This window comes from Hemicordylus capensis, chromosome 1, assembly GCF_027244095.1.
Source record: "Hemicordylus capensis ecotype Gifberg chromosome 1, rHemCap1.1.pri, whole genome shotgun sequence".
In the NCBI taxonomy this organism is placed as follows: Eukaryota; Metazoa; Chordata; class Lepidosauria; order Squamata; family Cordylidae; genus Hemicordylus; species Hemicordylus capensis.
This window is the reverse complement of record NC_069657.1, coordinates 192,406,173-192,425,828: the sequence shown is the minus strand read 5'-3', so window position 1 is coordinate 192,425,828 and position 19,656 is coordinate 192,406,173. Positions and strand designations below refer to the sequence as shown.

The window sequence follows — 19,656 nt, the reverse complement described above, 5'->3', positions numbered from 1 at the left end:
TGGGATCCAAAGAACCACACAAATGGTTCCATATCCCCAAGCGGGACTAGAGATTTTAGAACCTTCCATGGTTTGCTATATGCATGGGGGCTTGCTGTTCAGGGGTGAACAATCCCACTGTGCGTGCCCACATAGTTCTTTGGATCCTGGTCATTCAGAAAAATATAAGGAGAACAATGCAGAAACGCCATCCTTGAGACCGCTTGCATGTGAACAGGGCTGTACAACCTGGAAGCTGGACAGTCGAAACATGACCATAAGGTCTGCCCATTGAAGAATTCCAAAAAAAGAAAGGGAATGTGTGTTACGACTTCCACCTGCTGTTCCTGCAGCAGTCCTTTTGCCCACCCGCCTGGCTGTTTTAGCAAACTGTCCTCCAGTTTTGCCTCACTGCAGAGGATAAGAAGGACTGGTGCAGGAAAAGAGCAGGAAACCAGGTCCTGGCCTAGCAGCTCTTCTCGTAAGGAACCCGGATGTTCCAACAGGGCCAGCCCTCAGGTAAATAGTGCTCGGAGCATGGAGTGCCCTTGGCACCCCACCCTGTTGGTTTATTAGTGTTGCCGGGTTGTGTGGCTTGTGCAGGATTGCAAAGCCTAGTAATATAAGAGCCTCTCCTGCTGTGCCCAGACTTTTCCAGCAATGCCCATGGAAAGGGCCCAGAACTACCTCAGTCATTTGCTCCTTTGCTGCCAGTGTCCTCCTGCTCCCGTCCTGGGATCCAGCTGAACTCTCACAGGCTGTGCACTCAACAAGCAGTGAGCCACCAGGCTCCGCTTGGCTCCCTGAGCAACTCTCCCAGTTGGCTCACTCCGTTCTAAGGCCAGCCCTGCCTTCAGGCTTCTGGCCATGGTTAAATTCTGCTCTCAGGTGGGTAGATTTCACCATGCTTAAAGGAGACGAGAAGCTGCCAAAACATGTTGTTTTTTATTTACGTGTTATTAAAGTATCTACTCTAATAATCTGCTTTAATTTTGTAGTAGAAACCAAACAATGCATTCATTGCTTCAGCTACACAGATTTGTGGCACAACCCTGAAGGATAGACAAGTACAAGCAATCTCAGGCTCAGGCCTCTATGCCGCAATTAAGACATTTCTGAGGACAATTCTTCATCCTAGCTACTTTGCAATATTCTGGCATCTTTGCAGACTTTCCCTCTCACACCTCCTATGTTCTCAGTGGTCACAGAGTGGAAAGATACTGAAAGGGCTTTTTTTCTCCTTTGCTTTTGTTTTTGTTTTTGCAGCAAGCAACCTCCTTTTAAAATATTTCTGTCACAGTACAGCAACACAGCTTCTGATTTTGTTGCTTTCAACCTATTCCCTTCAGGCATCAGATATCGACTTTTATATTAGCTGTAGTTTGAAAACTCCTCCTGCCCAACACAAACTCCTCATGATCTCTGTGTGTCAAGTTGTTCTCCCATGTGTCATTTCAATAACAGCAGCACTGTCACACTGCGAAGTGTGATGTGGGTTAAAGTAACTGACACTGCAGCCTAATGCCAGAATAGCAAACAGAGTCCACATACATCTCCTTCAAGCATGTTACCCATAAAGACTTGAAGTGGTGTTTCTGATCTGGTGTTGACTCAGATCAGAGGGAAATGGAATGCATTCCTTCTCTAAGGGCCAATTAGAAATGAGAGCTCAGTTGCATGGGATGAAAGGGCCAAGGGATTGCTCCACCATGGACGTAACTCACAACCAACCCACATTTACTGCACCAACACTTGATATAGCCATACTGTTAATGTGGATTTGTGTTGCCCATTGTGTTTGGCTGGAACCAGTCCTATGACTCTTCACTACAAGCATGGTGCACCCCTCATTCAGTTGACCTTCTTGTGGCCATTTGTTTGTATGGATTCGGGGGTGGCTCCCCCATGAGGCAACAGCCTCGGGGATCAAGTGTGGGCACCTTTGTTCTGTCCCAGGTGTCACACCTGCCTGCTGCTGCTGCTGCTGCTGCTTTGCCTCACTCCCACTGTCGCCACCCTCCCTATACTCTTTCAACCCCACTGGCCCTCATTCTCCATCATGGCTCACTTTTTCTCCTGGAGTATCAGTGGCAATAGTAGAGGCCAGTAATATGCTGCAGCTGCTAGCTGGATCTCCAAACAGCAGTGTGGACATGCCTGAAAAGTGAGGCCAGTGCAGGAGAGGGAGAGGAGGCATCAAAACCAATGAGGTGGAAGGTGGAGCCAGTGAAGGGTGGTGGAGTGATGCCAGTGCTGCTTCTGGGCAAGGGAATGGGGCTGGCAAGCAACACATTTCCTTTGCTCAAGCAGAGGATTCGGGGGTGGCTCCCCCATGAGGCAACAGCCTCGGGGATCAAGTGTGGGCACCTTTGTTCTGTCCCAGGTGTCACACCTGCCTGCTGCTGCTGCTGCTGCTGCTTTGCCTCACTCCCACTGTCGCCACCCTCCCTATACTCTTTCAACCCCACTGGCCCTCATTCTCCATCATGGCTCACTTTTTCTCCTGGAGTATCAGTGGCAATAGTAGAGGCCAGTAATATGCTGCAGCTGCTAGCTGGATCTCCAAACAGCAGTGTGGACATGCCTGAAAAGTGAGGCCAGTGCAGGAGAGGGAGAGGAGGCATCAAAACCAATGAGGTGGAAGGTGGAGCCAGTGAAGGGTGGTGGAGTGATGCCAGTGCTGCTTCTGGGCAAGGGAATGGGGCTGGCAAGCAACACATTTCCTTTGCTCAAGCAGCAAAAGGCAATGATTCAGTCTTGTACAGACTGGTCCTAACACAGGTTAGTGCCATATCACAATCGTTGGTTTAAGTTCCTGGGACAACGCACTCAGGGGACATATGAATTATTGCTCTTGGCATTTGTTTATTTTATTATAGCCAGGATCACTCCAGTCTGTAGTGCACCTGCTTGCAGCCTGTGTAACCTACAATGCACCTGGCAGACTGAAAAGCACTACAATATTCCAAAGACTAGATTACATCATTAACCTTTCTTCTATTGTGTTTCACATCAAAGTTACCTGATATTCTTGATCACCTGGACTGCCAAATTGTTTACTGTCAACAGTTCTTCTATATAAAGACCAGATGTTCCAATGGTTGGGTTATTGACCTGGGAAGTTCATGCTCAGTTCCACCCCACACAGCTGCTTGGTCTAGGCTTGTAGCCAGTAAACAAGCTTCCTCACCTGATGCTGCCAGAGTTTCTTACCCCACTGATTTGCTTTGGTTCTTGTGTCTAGTTCTTGTTTTGCTCCATCCAGTGTTCTTCTTTTTGTCACATCTCCCCCTCTCATCACATTGTGCCTGTTTCTCTTGACTTCCCAGCACAGGACAAGGGCAGATCATTGACTTTATGATCATCATTAGCGCCACATAGCCTTTGCTCCCCATTATTCCAGAAGTGGCTCCAGAAGATTGCATATGCCCAGTTGTTTTCCACCATTCATATAGGATTTTGCCCTCGCATGCTTAAGCTGCTTATTCCAGGGTGGCTGAACACTGACTCATTTACTTGGAATGCTCCACTATGAAATCATAGCATTTATGAGAACCTAATGGGTTGGACCCAGAATTGCACGAGCAGTAATGGAACCTGGGGCTGCAGGGACAGCATGGAGTTGGGGCTACAGTAGATAAGGAAATGGCAAAGATTCTAGTGGTAGCACCTTCCGTGAGCAGAGTGTCACTCATGCAAGGTGCCTCCAACCAATTTCTGGCTATTTTCCCCTCCCCATGCAGTACTCTATGCCCCCAAAGCAGGTCACTCCTCAGTGAAGGAGTATGTACACGGAACTATCCAGACATTAATTGCATTCCTCTTTTGAAGATGCATTTGATAGGGAAAGAGGGCAGCATTTTCCCTTAAGATAGCCAGTTTCACTCTCACAGGATCAGCTCGGGTTCTTTGCCTCTCAACATGCTTGTCTCGATCTTCCACCTGCACGTGGTTCCACTAGATCTGTTATGGTGCAGAAAAGCAAAACAGCTGCAATATCTCCCAACATGCCTCTGTCCTGTGTACAGAATGTAAGTTAACATTCCATGTGAGAGAAACCCTTCTGGAAGAAATGGCTCTTGTTTTGTAATACATCCAAGCATGACAAGTTGGGTGATACCGAACCAGGTAATTATGAAGTTCAGCACCATCTGCACCTAGGAGTCAAAACTGCAGTAAGGTATCTCTTGGATTAGTACTACCCTGCTAATTACAGTTTTAATTCCCTGAAGAACCCCTCTGTGAATTTTCACATTGGAAAAGAATTCTACTGGTCAGGAACTGCGTAAAACATTAGAGTTTGCCTATGTCCCTTCTGCTTGAAATGGAAAGGTAGTGCCATTATGGGTACAATTAATGATGGTGCTGAAATTAAGTTATAAAGATACTCATGTATCTTGTGCTGATACGTGAGAACACAATTGTTGTTTCTTAATACAGCAAATACGGTACAATTTATCAGGTAAGGAATGACAAATCTTCATCTTTAGACTTTTTACATAGGATGCCAGTAATAATGAATTTGGTGAGTGTATTTTACCATTTTAAACAGTTAATAAAGAGAAATGAATCTAGAAATGTGTACATTTGAAATTGCTTTCACTCTTTCTTCTTTTCTTTCAGACTTTTATAGTATTGAATAGAGGGAAGGCAATTTTCCGATTCAGTGCCACCCCTGCCCTATACATTTTAACTCCTTTCAACCCTCTTAGAAAAATAGCTATTAAGATTTTGGTACATTCATATCCTTTTCAAGTGATTGTTTTGAATTTTTTTGTTTTAAATTAGCAGTTTACAAATACTTTTTGTTTAATTATCTTATGCCCCTTACTGTTCCTTATTTTACACTGTTAGGTGTAAATAATGAAGTTCCAAATAATGTATTTATTTTTTAAAAAAAATATTGGTTTGGAGCACTGCAGCCTCAGGGCCCACAGAAAGCCAGCTCTGACGGTTGAGAGCAGTGTTCCTTCTAACAGGGATTCCCAGATGTTGTTCACTACAACTCCCAGCATCCTCAGCTGAAATGGCCTTTGGCTGGGAATTATGGGAGTTGTGGTCAACAACATCTGGGAATCCCTGTTAGAGGGAACAGTGGTTGGGAGGCCCCCAGGAATAGTGTAGTGCAAGGCAGGGGAGTTAGTGGAAAGTCATTCAATGCTCCAAATACTCCCTAAACCCTAAAGTTTATTTACTGTCATTTATCAGTGACAAATTTGCAGCTGATGAACATATAGGCTACCATGTAGTCACTGCATTAAATTGCTTAATATGGCAGCTGTCTGCTTGCCAAAAACTGCTCATTATTTGCAGTAAACTATCACGCTGATTAGACCATCTTCTCCACTCTACCACAGACCCCTTTTTCCTAGGAGAGAAAATAACCTGATCAACATGGTGAGTCACTGCATGTGGCAATGTGTGGGATGAGAATGACTCGCCACCGGGAGACAGCTGCCCCCTGTACTAATTTAATGTGGCCTCCGTCTAGTGGCTGTATATAACATGTCTAATGGACCTCTGACTCTCTAAGAATGGCCGATTAATTCTGTTTTTATTTTTCTTATTGTCTTGTGGCAATCCTATATTGTCTTTTAATATTCCCATCATTACAGGATTCCTGTGTAATGATAATATCTTGCTGTAGTATGTCTACTTTTTGTGTGTGAAACTGCTTTGTTGGGATTTTTTTCTAGTTTTCTTGAAAAAGATATATAAAACTGATGAATAAAAATTAGATTAGAAGAAATTATCAAGACAACATACATAAAGGAATCCAAAGAATTTCTGACCATAAAAAAATCTTTAAGACCTTTGAATATACTGCGAAGAAAGGCATTCCAGTGCTTATCTAGATTGCAGATTCTGACTTGTATTCCCAGTGCTTATTTCTCAATTATGTGAATAATTTAACAAGAAGCAACATTTGAGGCCTAGGGAGTGGACATTTTCCATCACTGCCCATCACTACAGTGTTTCATCAGTCACCATTTAAAAAATTGCACTTATTGTTTATTAATTGTGTCTGATTATCAGATGCCTGTTGTCAGGGAGAATGATAGGATGTAAATAAATTAGATCAATAACTAAGAATGAGATGGCTTCTGTTGATTCTAGACAAATTATCACTGCTGGATTTTTTTTTTACTGTTTCCTTATGTTTCATAAGAGCAATAACCTCCTTTGCTGATTTCATTTCCCAAAGAAGTTGACTAATGGTTTCCAGTAGCACAGGTAGTTTTTATGTTTGAAATGAATGAAATGAAAATTCTGATATTTGCTTTTGGGGGGAAATACAGAAGGGTTGCTTAAACAAATCAAGATATTGTAAAGTGAAGTTCAGGTTGTATATTTGGAAAAATGGATTTGCCACTGTGAAATCAAATTGCTGATTCTTAGAAAATTATCCAAGTTTCCATAAGTGGAGTTCCACTCATGAGATGGAGCTTTCTTACTTCCTTCTTCCCAATGCAGCCCTCTGTATGCCCCCCAAGTAGAGGTGTGCATGAACCGCAGTTTGAGCACCGTTTTGGCAACACAGGCGGGTAGGGGTGTGCACAAACTGTTGTTCAAGCACTGGCTCAACACTGCGGGGAGGGGAGCAGGAAGTGGGAACTTTAAGAAAGAGGCAAGCAGGTCCTTACGTGCTCTCCGCCGCCCCATTGCATCTTCCTGCTGGGGTGCACTTGGCCCAATTACCCCCGCATGGTGCCAGAATGCACATGGAATCTGTGCATGTGCAGGCACCATTTGCATGATCACCATGGTGTCACTGACCATGCAAATGGCGCCTGCACATGCACAGGCACCACATACATGCTGGCACCATGCCGGGATACTTGGGCTGAGCACTGCCCAGCAGGAAGCTGCATGGGGCAGCGGAGAGCAAGTGAGGACCTGCTCTCTTCTTTCTTAAAGCGCTGAGCCAGTGCTTAAACCATAGTTCGTGCACACCCCTACTCCCAAGAACCCCATCCTGAGAACTAAGGGACCCTCTGAAGTAGCATGAGATTCAGGGATTCAGACACAGGGATTCAACAGAAAAGGGAAATGATAACATGCAGAAATTCCCTCATTTTGAGAGCAGAAATGTCTTATACTCTTACAGTAGCACCTTTGCATTTAAGCCAACATTGGGTGACCAAAAATGTAGATTATGAGCATTTGAATTCATATGTAATAGTTTGTGGTTGTAGATGAAAGACTGAAATGTAAGAGTTCAATTTTCAAATTGCTATTAATTCAAGAAAGGGCCAATCTTTTCTAAAAGTCATAATACAACCAAAGTTAAACTTTGTTTAATCTCACTTATTTTGGTACAAGTGAAAAATGTGCTTCAAGGGAGTAACTACAATAGGGCAAGGGGAGACAGTTGTCTGGAGGCCCATTGCCTTGGGGGACCCCCCGGAGGCAAGTCACATGACTGACTCCCCCAGCCGTGCACCCCCTGGGCTTCCTTCAGTTGTATTCATCCTCCGAAATTGATGTGAGTGTTAAGACTTGGAGCTACCAGAACAGCATGTCTTTCTCTAATACCATTAAATGACTTGCATTGTCCACAATTTACAAAATCTTTTTAAAAATAATTTAGGATGATGTTCTATTGTGGCACATAGGATGTGTGTGTGTGTGTGTGTGTGTGTGTGTATAGAGGGGGGGGCATTTTAAAATCTTGTCTCTGGGCCCACTCCAACCTTGCTACGCCCCTGATGTGCTTTAACTTCCTCCTCTTGGATAACTCTTCAGACGACTACAACATGAGCTTAAAGGTGTTTCTTTTGGATGGTCCACACCATAAAATGCTCAACTTGGGATTGTACTCTTTAATATTTCTGCTGTTGACAAAAATATACTCAAGAAATCCAAAGAGAAATTACATGTTGTGGGACAACTTTACCATATGTGGTGCCAGTTATATAATAGTGATACATATTTTGCTCACATAAACCTTTCTATGCTGTTTTGTAATATAATTTAATGGTTTTTAGGAAACATTTCTTTTAGTTGGGATGAGTAGACATATAAAATATTTTGTGAAATAAGAGATATTTAGAGAGTCAAAGTTTGTGGTGCCGTAATGTGGCCATCTGATGAGTTGTGAGTGGATAATTAGCTTTTAGTTCCAATTAAAGTTGAAAACATTTTAGCTTGAACCAGAAGAAATCCAACTGTAAGCAATTACTCTCTTTTGTCATCTGTTTTTGTTCAAGAGATCACAGTGAACGTTACTTTCCTTTTGGAACTACTTCATATGATATGTTTTCTACTCAGGAACAAATTCTTGAGTACAAAACACACATGTACAAGTTGGGACCCATTCAAATTGACATGGGATTGTTGAGATATCAAACTGTTTAAATGTAGTGATGGTTTCAGCAATGAAAAGGTCTGATTTTCTCTTAATGTGGCCAAACTCCCTCCCCATTTGCAGTCTTCAGTGGCCACAGCAGATGCTGGAGATTGCAGTTAGACAGTGTCGATTATGCAGAATGATCCCATGCATATATTAAGTTCCCCCCTCCTCAAAAATACAGTGGGTAACAACCAGACCAACACTGCCCTTGCATTAGAACCTTTTGCATGTGCAACAATTTTTGCCAATCCCCTCTTCCCTCTACTGCCCACAATGCCCCCCACATATGTCCCTGCAGGCTGGAGGACCCTCAGGAACATACATTGGGAGGCAGAGTATAGAGGGGGATAAGCAGAATGTGTTGTGCATGCACAACATTCTAATGTGGAGACAGTGTTAGTCTGGGTGCTGCCCAGTGTTATTAAAATATGGTGTAGAGTGTGCTGATTTCCCTATTTCATGTTTTGCTTATCAATAATTGTATTATTTTCCCAATGTATGTTCCTTAATGATATAACCTACATTATTCAGCATGCTCATTATGTGCACTATTTTGACCAACTGCGTATTTATGACCCTAAGTAACCCTCCAGAATGGACAAAGAATGTAGAGTAAGTTTGATATTGTTCTTAAATTGCATGTGTGCATGTATTTTTGTAGGATTAATTATACTGGCACTGAGAGAAAGACAGACAGATGGAATCAACTGTGTGGGTATTACTGTGACCCAGGGAGCCCCTTTCTGCATGATCACAGGCTTGCATGCACCCAATAGAGTTTCCTTTCTTGATCCAAATGTCAGCCAGATCACAAATTGCCCTTGGAGGGAATGGATAAAGGCCAAAGGGAATAACTTTCTCTCACAGTGCTAAAACTCAGGGTCACACAGTGAAGATGATATGGCAGTAGGATCAGGTCAGACAAAAGGAAATAGAAAATAAAATCAACACCAAAAGATGTGGTGATGGCCACTAGCTTCGGCAGCATGGGGGAAAGGGTTAGGCAAAATCACAGCTATGATTGCTAGACTGAACACCCATATTCAGAAGCAGTAGACTTCTGAGTAACAGATGCTGGGGACAAGTAAGAAGAGATGGCCCTGACTTCCACACTCTGCTTGCACTATTCCAGCCATGAGGCATCTGGCTGGCTACTGTTAGAAATAGAATGCCAGACCTGATGGATTGGAGCCCCGTCTGGCAGTGTAGAATGGAGCCACTGCAGTGCATCTGCCCATTGGGGAAATGTGAGAAATTCATTTCCATGGCTGACATACTGTACAACATGCTGTATGTCTTCTGAGCAAATGTGCGCACAGCTGCACAAGTGCACTCTTGTGCAAATGCAAACATTGCACAAACACAGTTGCACAATGGATGGCCCTTCTTTCCAATGGCCATCCAACCGCACATCTCTGTGAAGTTTGGTGTATTTGCACAAGAGTACTCTTGCACAACTGCTCACATGTCATTAAAAGACAGATGAAACATCACACAATATGTCAGCTCATGAGCCAGCTTCCCAGTTTGTGGAAGGGGAGGAAGCATCTTCCCATGTGGCCCTGGACTTTTCACATTACTCCAGCAACAGGACAAGGAGCTACGTTGCAGACACTCCCATCCCACCCACATAGCATAAGAAAGGGGCCTGGGTCAAATCTAACAATATGGTTCTCATAATCTCAACTCTGAGAAGTTAAAACACCATTTTAATGACTGATGAATCTTTTGGCTGTTTCCCCCAGGTATACATTCACAGGAATATATACATTTGAATCACTTATAAAAATATTTGCAAGGGGCTTTTGTATAGATGGTTTTACCTTCCTGCGGGATCCCTGGAACTGGCTTGATTTCACCGTCATTACGTTTGCGTAAGTCTTACATTCCTTTTTCCTCCTCATCTTCCCTTTTTAATATTTTACAGATTGCATACAAGGCTATGGAGTTAGTTAACATAAATATATCAATCAACTAGAGAATATATACAGTATATTATATAATATGGTCTATGTTATGACAGTATAATATCCTGACGTATCCCACAGCAAGTAGATACACACATATACAAATATATACGTGTGTATGTGTGTGTGTGTGTGTGTGTGATGTGTGTGTGTAGTAAATTCCACTCTCTGCACTAGCTTACTTTTGCTGCCAACATCACCTGTGCTCAGACTTATAACCAACTGGCTGGAGAAAGTAAAGCACAGTGGTGGATAAGAAACTCTTCCGTCAACATGTTGATCCTTGTAACTAAACACAGTGAATCAGGGTTAACTCTTAGGAGGTTTCTATGGAGAGAGGCCCTCATGTTACTCATCCAGCTGCTCATTCTTGCCTGTTTTTATTATAGTGGTAACACTCTTTGTTTCTTAGTGAATCTATGTATGATATACTGGTAGTAAAGGAACTGGTAAACTCAGTAGGAGTGTGGACTGCACATGGTACATCCATCGTACAGTTTCTGATAAAGGAGCTAATTTCAGGTCCTGCACTTTCCCCCTTGTAACAGACATGAAGCAGCCTTCCCTTTCTCTTCATATTGCCAAGCTACTCAATTAGAAAGTTAGGCTGTCACAATCAGATCACTGTGGTTCATTTTGTCCTACGGTCTTAAAATGTAACTGAACACCACTGAAAGATCTTAATGCAAGGCACACTGCGGTAAAAGGTAAACTTCTGGCTGTTGCTATTTAATTTTTCCACTAAAGTTGCCCCAAGTAAGTAGCATAAAGTCTGCCTCAATTCTGAATAACTGTGATTTAATTCTACAGGTATATAACAGAATTTGTAAACCTAGGCAATGTTTCAGCTCTTCGAACTTTCAGAGTATTGAGAGCTTTGAAAACTATTTCTGTAATCCCAGGTAAGAAGTCAGAGATGTAAGGTGTTAGGTCCCTTGTACCTCCCAATGTTCCTTTTTATCCTGTCATTGTGTTTGTGTGTGAACTCCCCTATTACAGATATGTGACAGAGTTTGTGGACCTGGGCAATGTCTCAGCGTTGAGAACATTCAGAGTTCTCCGGGCATTGAAAACTATATCAGTCATCCCAGGTGAGAGCTAGGTTAAACACAGAGGCTGACTCAGACTCCATGGAAATTCAAACCACATTTTTTTCACCATAAGCCTTGTTGCTTGCTCACCCATTTTTTTTTTAAAGAAGACAAAAAAGCAGGAACCATGTTTTCAAAGATCCTTTGTGATCCTTTGCTTTTTGCCATTTGCTTGTTTATTTTTGAAATCAGCCTTTGCGTTTAACGCATTGTTGCATGAGATATTGCAGTACACGGCCTGTGTGATTTGCATCATATAATGTCAAGCTTTGAGATCAAGTTGTGACAAAAGCAATTCCATAACTGAAATTTTTACCCATGTATTTTTTACCTATGTAAAATAGAACTCTGTTGTTCTTTGTGTTTTTGATGGAGACTAATATCTGAATCACTATTGAATATATTGAAATCTCGGAATCGCTATTGAAACCTATAACAGTAAAAATATAGCATGGACGTTGCATGGGAAATTTATTATCTTTCCAAACTACCTACAGTTTCTTAACATTAAACCTTAGTGTTTTTACTCTTTCACAATCAATGTGTTATCAAACTGATACCAGCAGAAGTTTGGGTTAAGAGGTATGGGCAATTTCTAAAAAAATGCACACACCTTCAACACTTCAGTGCTTAACCCTAAACATGTTTATGTGGAAGCAAGTTGCATTGATTTGTGTGTCTCTTTCATGTAACAAGCTGAGGTTTGGTATGATAGGAAAATTTCCTCTGTGTAAAGTTCATGAAAAGCATGAGTAACAAAATCACTTGTTTTAGCATTAAAACAAGTTTTTTGTTAATTAAGCACAGTACATTTTCATTCACAAGTTCAATGAGCATAAGCTTCCAGTGACCTCATATTCACAAGATACATCTCCACGAGTAATAGAACCATTTTTAAAATGTTAATTCACAAAATATCAATGCCATTTATTGGGGCTTCTGCATGAAGGTTTTTTTTTTTTAATCATACTGGGCTACAGTATGTTTCTAAAATATGTATTGGTCATTATCATAACAATTCCTTTCTGCTTGCAGGCCTGAAGACAATTGTGGGAGCCCTCATTCAGTCTGTGAAGAAGCTGTCAGATGTAATGATTCTGACTGTGTTTTGTCTGAGTGTATTTGCTCTAATAGGGCTCCAGTTGTTCATGGGAAACTTGAGGCACAAATGCTTGTATTGGAATCCGGACAATTCTACTTCAGAGTCAAATGATACTTTCCTATTTAATTTCACACAAGGAGAAAATGACACATTTGACTGGAACAAGTACATAGGGGAGGAAAGTAAGAATGTAACTTTATATATTGTTCAAAAATATATAGAAACGGCAGTGTGTGATACACAATAAACCTGACTCAGATTTATTGAAAGTATTCATGACACAGTGAGATGGAAGCTGTTGAAACTATCAAATTAATGCTTTTCTAAACAGAAGTTAGCCCTTTTATTGTCACTTGGATAGATGAGACTAAGTCATATTCTACACTGATTCAAGTATGTGTCTGTGAAATAGGAAGGAATTCATCATTTGAAAGTACCGTACAAAACAAAGAACACTTTTGAAACTGCTCCTCCTTCAATATTGATGGTTTTGTGTTGAAAGTGCAAAATAGTGCTTTCCTCGTTACTTCCTTTTAAAAAGTATTATTTTACATTAGTCAATCTTTGATTAATGGATGGTCCTTCTCTATAGCACAGTCAAGCTGTCAGTCGGGGAAGTGCATCACAAAATGGGCTCCTTCATTTTTGAAAACAAGACTTATTGCATTGAGTGAAATCGTTTCTTTGTGACAGAGACACTTAAGTCATTCAGTTCTGTTTTTCCCCCTTGGGCATTTGTGCTTCACTTGGAGGCAACAATCTACCATCACAACAATTTGTGCCACAGAGTCTCTATTTTAGAATCTATGTGTGCGACACCATGAAAATTGCAGAACACTGAAGAGTGCTGCCTTGAGTAATTACAGAGAATGGTTCCAGCTTTATTTATTTCCTAAAGGGATCAATGGTCTCATCATTTCTGAGAACATGTTAATCACATTTTGTAACTACATAGTTCTTCAAGCTGTAGCGGGGGAAACATCTACCAGCCTCTTTATACTTGTCTTGTTGGGAAGGGAGATGTCTTAATATCTAATCTCCTTAGTAGATCACAGCTTTATTTTGAGAGAAATTGTGCTCTCTTGACAATGGAAGGCCTTTACTTTATTTCCTATAAGCATAGTATCTGTGCCAGCTAAGTAACAGGGTGAAAGGTGTGGAAACAGTCATCTACAGAATCCCATGCTAAATTGGTGGGGGGAGTTAGTGTTGCTACCTTGAGAATTATGAACAATTTAACAAGCAGGATAGTTTGTGATGTCTTCACACTTGTAAGGTTATTCAAGTTTGAAGTCAACATGCAGTGCCCTTGGGTAGCTGCCAGGACTCAAGCACTTTAGGGGAATCCACCACTGATGGTTGCCACAGAGGATTGTTCCCAGCCAGCAACCAGCAGCTACTGGATAGAGGGACTCTCCTCACCATACTGTGGTAGTGGCAACAGATTTGGAAAGTAGAAACAATAATAGCATTCTAGGCAGCTACCAACCACCATGCCCCCGACCCCAATCCCCTGCATAGTGTCACATAAGTTCTAAGGATTCATAATACAACATGGGGAATAACATGGCAGCCAGCAGCCAGTTAGAACTACGGTTGCTGCTACTTGCTCACAACCAGTGAGAAAAGAAACCCACATCCACCAAGGCAGCAGCTGGCCCCCTCAGACCTGGAGCTTATGGTTACTACTGACGACCGTCGCCTTATGCTAGCTAGTAAAACCATGGCTACACAAGTCCCAATGTTACTGGAGAAGACCAGGAGGTAGGGACGCTATCAAAGGAAGTGACAGCATGCCATTACCTACCATGTGGATTCATGACTTATTGCCTGTATTATGGATGCATTGGAAAACTAAAACTGCCACAGCTAAGTTAGGCCTATGAACTCTCTTCTTGGCTGCTGCTTCCACCTGCCTCCTTCTCTGACCCAAATATTGGGAGAAAAAGGGAGAAGGGTATAGTGTAGAGTAGTCAGGAGTGTGGCGAGGTAGAAAGCAGCCCTGGGGCAAGATTTGAGGGGGTGGTTTGCTACTGCTGCCTACCCTCACAACCTCCATCACTACCACTGCCTGCCTCTGCGGCCCCCCCTTCCTAGTCATGGCTGCCACTCCCACCAAGCAACCGCCACCCTGTCTTTGCCTGCAGCGCCTACCCAACTCCGTGCTGGCCATGGTCTGATGATGTCACCATACTGGCACACTGCCCCATGCCAACACAAGAAGAGGCCTGCTTTAAAGGCCTGTTCCTGTTCTTGCTGGAATGGGACAATTCTGTGCCATCTCAGCAATGTGTCTAACACTGGGAGACTGGCAAGTGCAGGAGGGGCCAGAAGCCCCACCCCTGAGAAGCAGCCCCTCCGAGACCTGTAGCCCAGGGCTTCCCCACCCCAAGCTCAGTGGTGGCTATGCCATTGGGTGTAGCGCTTATAATGCCAGAGCAGGACTGGGGAGATCCTGGTTTAACTCCCAGTTCAGCCATGAATCTTCCTGGGTGATCCTGGGCCACTCCCCATATCTCAGTGAAATGTACCTCACAGGATTGGATGGAAAATAAAATGGGGGAGGGAGAACCATTGCATGCTGTCCTAAGCTCCCTGGAAGATCAGCAGGGTAATAAATAAAAAAAAAATATCACCTTCCAAATACTAATCAGTCTTTAGGGAGCATGCATGTGCTATCAGAGAGCACTTTGATTTTGGGAAAGGTTTTGTGAGGATTTTGGGAAGGGTTGTGTAGGGGCTGGTTTGTACATGCATACACACACACACACTCACGTTTTTGCTAGTGTGCGTTGTCTTTGGCTCTGTCCTGCCCTTACTCATTTCCTCCACCATTAATTCAGCTCCTTGTCATCTACACAAACTGACTGAAGAACAAGACTGTACAATAATGTGCAGAGTTGGGGAGAGAGCAGAGAGATGCACCTGCATCTGCTCCCTCTATTCACAATGAACTACTTGCACATTCTCTCACATACAAGTGCACATTCATCTATGTTCACACATGCACACATGTGCCTCACACATCTGGACAAACAGGCACACTATGTATTATACAGAAATACACACACTGTGATGAAGGGGATGGAGCAGAGGGAGGGTGACCTCCCTGCTACTCACATAAATACACTCACACACACATTGGTGAGTGTATCCCCCAGCCCACATGCTCTCCCACCTCTACTCTGTTCTTCCTCCTCCTCTCTCCCAACTCCACCTGATCTCTCCCTTCTTTATTTTTCCATTGACAGCAATATGAGACTAAGGAAGAGAGTGTCGGCAGGCCTGCCAACAATGGCCTCAGAGACAGGAATCAGCCGAGTGTGCTAAACATAAGCCAACTTTCCATGCATCATCACTGAATAAATGATGCCTAGACATTCAGTGTGGAACCTGGGGGATTGATGTAGGTTTCCCACTGTTGTTCCAGAAGTTCAAGAGGTCAATGTGTACAACATACACTCTCTTGTCCAACTGGACATTTCAGTTTTTGTCTGTGGTCATCAACTCACTTCCTAACCAAGTTTGGAAATCAAATATAGATATGTCAGACTGTCCAAACCATAATACTTTGCAGCACAGTTAGGGTGGTATTTTCTTTTATTTCAGTATACTCAAAACTACAGAAAAGACAAGGGGAATACAAAGGCAGAATGACTCCTCTCACGTATCATTAAGAAATACAACATACTGGGTTAGGTTAGGATGAATCACTCAGTTACATCCCCCTTGCCCTGGAAGGGCTCTTTGACCCATGGAAACACATCCTTGGGGGCTGCATGCCCCTCGGGGAAGTATTTCCACTATCAAAAAGCACTTCTGGAGCAAGGAGAGCATGGCAAAAATCACCCCACTCTTCCACAAGATTGTCTATCATGCCTCACAAACATGGGTGTTAGTGAAGCACATGTGCTTTTATTAGAGGCATACACACACCGACAGGATGTCACCTACTGACATCATAACATGTGCCCTACACTTATAAAGGATGAGAACTAGCAGCTCTAGTAAGATAAGATGGAATGCCAGGTTTCTTGTTTCTTTTTGCTGCTCATTTTCCAATTTACCATACCACTGCTTTAATCCATTGACAATTTCTAAAGCAATAACCCTTCATTAAAGCAGATTAAATCCAATCCTTTAACACATATTGATCTATTATTATTATTATTATTATTATTATTATTATTATTATTATTAAATTTATATCCCACTCTTCCTCCAAGGAGCCCAGAACGCTGTACTACATACTTGAGTTTCTCCTCACAACAACCCTGTGAAGTAGATTAGGCTGAGAGAGAGGTGAGTGGCCCAGAGTCACCCAGCTAGTATCATGGCTGAATGGCGATTTCAACTCGGGTCTCCCTGGTCCTAGTCCAGCACTCTAACCACTACACCACAACTCATCAATCAAATACATTTCTTAATTTAAGCAGTATATTTTTTTAAAAAACACATTTGGGATTGTACATTTACAAAACTAAGAGATGTGCCTTCTCTCTCTCCAACAACAATTTATCTAATAGAATTATGTTATCTATCTATATGTTAACAGTTGCTAAATGCAATAGAACTGTTGCTGAAAACACTGAAGGAATGGCTTCATTCAGCTGAAATGCTTTATTATTCAATATTTATGTGTTATTTTCTTCTAACTTTAAAAAATAATTTCCCACACAGGTAATTTTTACTTTTTGGAAGGACAAAATGATGCTTTGCTTTGTGGCAATAGTTCAGATGCAGGGTAAGAACATCTTCCATCATTAATCCGTGTGTGTGTGTGTGTGTTGCTGTTTTTTAGAATATTAGCTTAAGGTTAATGTAAGTCAGGTGCACAAAATGCAATAACCCATGAATAGTAGCTGAGAAACAAAACACAGGATTATAACTTTGTGAGTTGACTGTACTGGGGTAAGATCTGTCAGCAGAACCAAAGGCCTGCTTGTCGCTCTGTGACATTATTGAAACTTTCTTCAGAGTTGGCAGGAGTAGAAATGCTCCTTTATATGCCATCTTGATGTCCATCAGAGTAGTCCAGGCACAGAAGGATTTGTGCCTTGCTTGCATGCTTCCCAGAGAAATCTGGTTGGTTGCTCTTATGCACAGAATCTTGGATAAGGTGGATCTTTGGAGTACTTAAATTATTATAAGAGATATCACTGTGCCTAGGAAACATACATTGCTAAATGAAGTGTGAGGAATTGAAATGATTGGTGAAACAGGTTGGGAGGCTCTGTCTTAGGTGTCAAATATAGAATGATGCTCTAGATGCAGTAGCATTAGAGGCAACTATTTGTGCTGGCACTGCTGAAGCACATTAATTGGATCAGATTGTTAGTAATATGTAATTTGGGATTAATGATGCCATGGCATAATAGTGTATAGCACTTCAAGAGTTAAAGGCTGAACGTGGGAGAAAGGTGGAGTTACATAAAGGAGAGAATGGCCACATTCACACCTAACACAGACCTGCAGTTGAATAGGCCTACGGTTCTGTGGGCAGTAGGTATAAATGTGGGGAATTACAGTCGGGTGTGGTGACAAAATCAAGGATTCAAGATTGGGACTCCAATCTGAACCCACGGGTCGAATATGGTCTCATTGCCTCAGCCTAAGGTTCCCAGCAGTCTGTGGTACATCCAAATTCGGAAGCACAGGCAGGTGGCCTTGGAACCAGAGTTGAGGGAGGAAGCTCCTCCCTCAACCCTGGCCTGATTGTTCTGTCAAGAAGGGAGCCCGTACAGCCAGCTTCCCCAGCCTCTCTGCAGTTTCATTGACTCTCTGCAGTCTCTTTGCAGTCTCGCTGGCTACAGAGAGGCAGCTCTCCTGAACATCCAAATTTGGACAGGAGAGTGAGGGGAGGGGGCGTGGAACTGCATGTCCAATGGACCCATGTTTCCATATTATATGCAAATGTGGCCACTGTCTCCCCTGAGTAGCTTGTTCTTCAGTATTGTTTCTTCTGACATGGCTGCTGGTCTTTCTTTGTAAACACTACAGATGCCACAGAAAATCTTCTATATTTTAATACAAAATCCAAGAAAAAACTAAAACTATTCATATATTCTATTCAAACTATTCATATAAACTATTCAAAGAGCCCCTGGTGGCGCAGTGGTAAAACTGCCGCCCTGTAACCAGAAGGTTACAAGTTCGATCCTGACCAGGGGCTCAAGGTTGACTCAGCCTTCCATCCTTCCGAGGTCGGTAAAATGAGTACCCAGAATGTTGGGGGCAATATGCTAAATCATTGTAAACCGCTTAGAGAGCTTCCAGCTATAGAGCGGTATATAAATGTAAGTGCTATGCTATGCTATGTTATATGCCCCCATAATTTGCTATATCCATTTTTAAAAAGTTTAAAGTGATAATATCTGTATTTCTCTCTCTCTCCTTTTAGTCAATGTCCAGAAGGATATGTATGTATAAAAGCTGGCAGAAATCCAAACTATGGCTATACAAGCTTTGATACATTTAGTTGGGCCTTCTTGTCTCTCTTTCGACTGATGACTCAGGACTTCTGGGAAAATCTTTATCAGCTGGTGAGAGAAAATAATCTGTGTAGCAAAATCTTAAATAATCTAGTATCAAAACAAAAACTGTACAAGTAACCTGAGCACATAAATAGTGTTGTCTTACCACCGTCACCTGGTATGTGTTGCTAATTCATATATTGCCTTTAAGATGTACAAAACCCTATTATTTCCTCTAGACTCTGCGTGCTGCGGGCAAAACATACATGATCTTTTTTGTTCTGGTGATTTTCCTGGGCTCTTTCTACCTGATCAACTTGATCTTGGCTGTTGTTGCCATGGCCTACGATGAACAGAATCAAGCCACCATGGAAGAAGCCGAGCAGAAAGAAGCAGAGTTTCAGCAGATGCTGGAACAGCTGAAAAAACAACAAGAAGCAGCTCAGGTATATTTCTGAAGGAAAATAAAGTTCAGAAATTTCAGCATGATGTCAAGGTTTTAGCAGGATATAGCAATTGAATAGAAGCCTAATAGAAAAATGCCATCCCTTAAAGCTGTCGGCCTCTCAGGCCTCAGCTGGCTTTAGAGGCAAGCAGCAAAGTTTAGGTCAGGTTCAGATGTGGACGGACCAGAGGCAGATAACATAGATTTTGGAAGTGAAGAGGCAAATACATAGTCAAGGTTGCATTC

At 42.4% G+C, this 19,656-nt stretch overlaps 1 protein-coding gene across 4 annotated transcripts in view; it reads left to right on the top strand.

The window, feature by feature from the left end:
* The window catches only part of LOC128331014 (sodium channel protein type 1 subunit alpha), a 179,336-nt gene that overhangs the window by 91,801 nt on the left and 67,879 nt on the right, over nt 1-19,656 (top strand). For 2 of the 4 annotated variants that reach the window (XM_053264397.1, XM_053264383.1), the window contains exons 3-10: nt 4,603-4,723; nt 8,857-8,944; nt 10,078-10,206; nt 11,299-11,390; nt 12,426-12,674; nt 17,173-17,236; nt 18,893-19,034; nt 19,205-19,411. In XM_053264397.1, coding sequence (XP_053120372.1) covers nt 4,603-4,723; nt 8,857-8,944; nt 10,078-10,206; nt 11,299-11,390; nt 12,426-12,674; nt 17,173-17,236; nt 18,893-19,034; nt 19,205-19,411 — 1,092 coding nt within the window. Of the gene's footprint in view, nt 1-4,602; nt 4,724-8,856; nt 8,945-10,077; nt 10,207-11,109; nt 11,202-11,298; nt 11,391-12,425; nt 12,675-17,172; nt 17,237-18,892; nt 19,035-19,204; nt 19,412-19,656 lie in introns of all 4 variants that reach the window. The other 2 variants (XM_053264404.1, XM_053264390.1) reach the window with 1 other exon arrangement.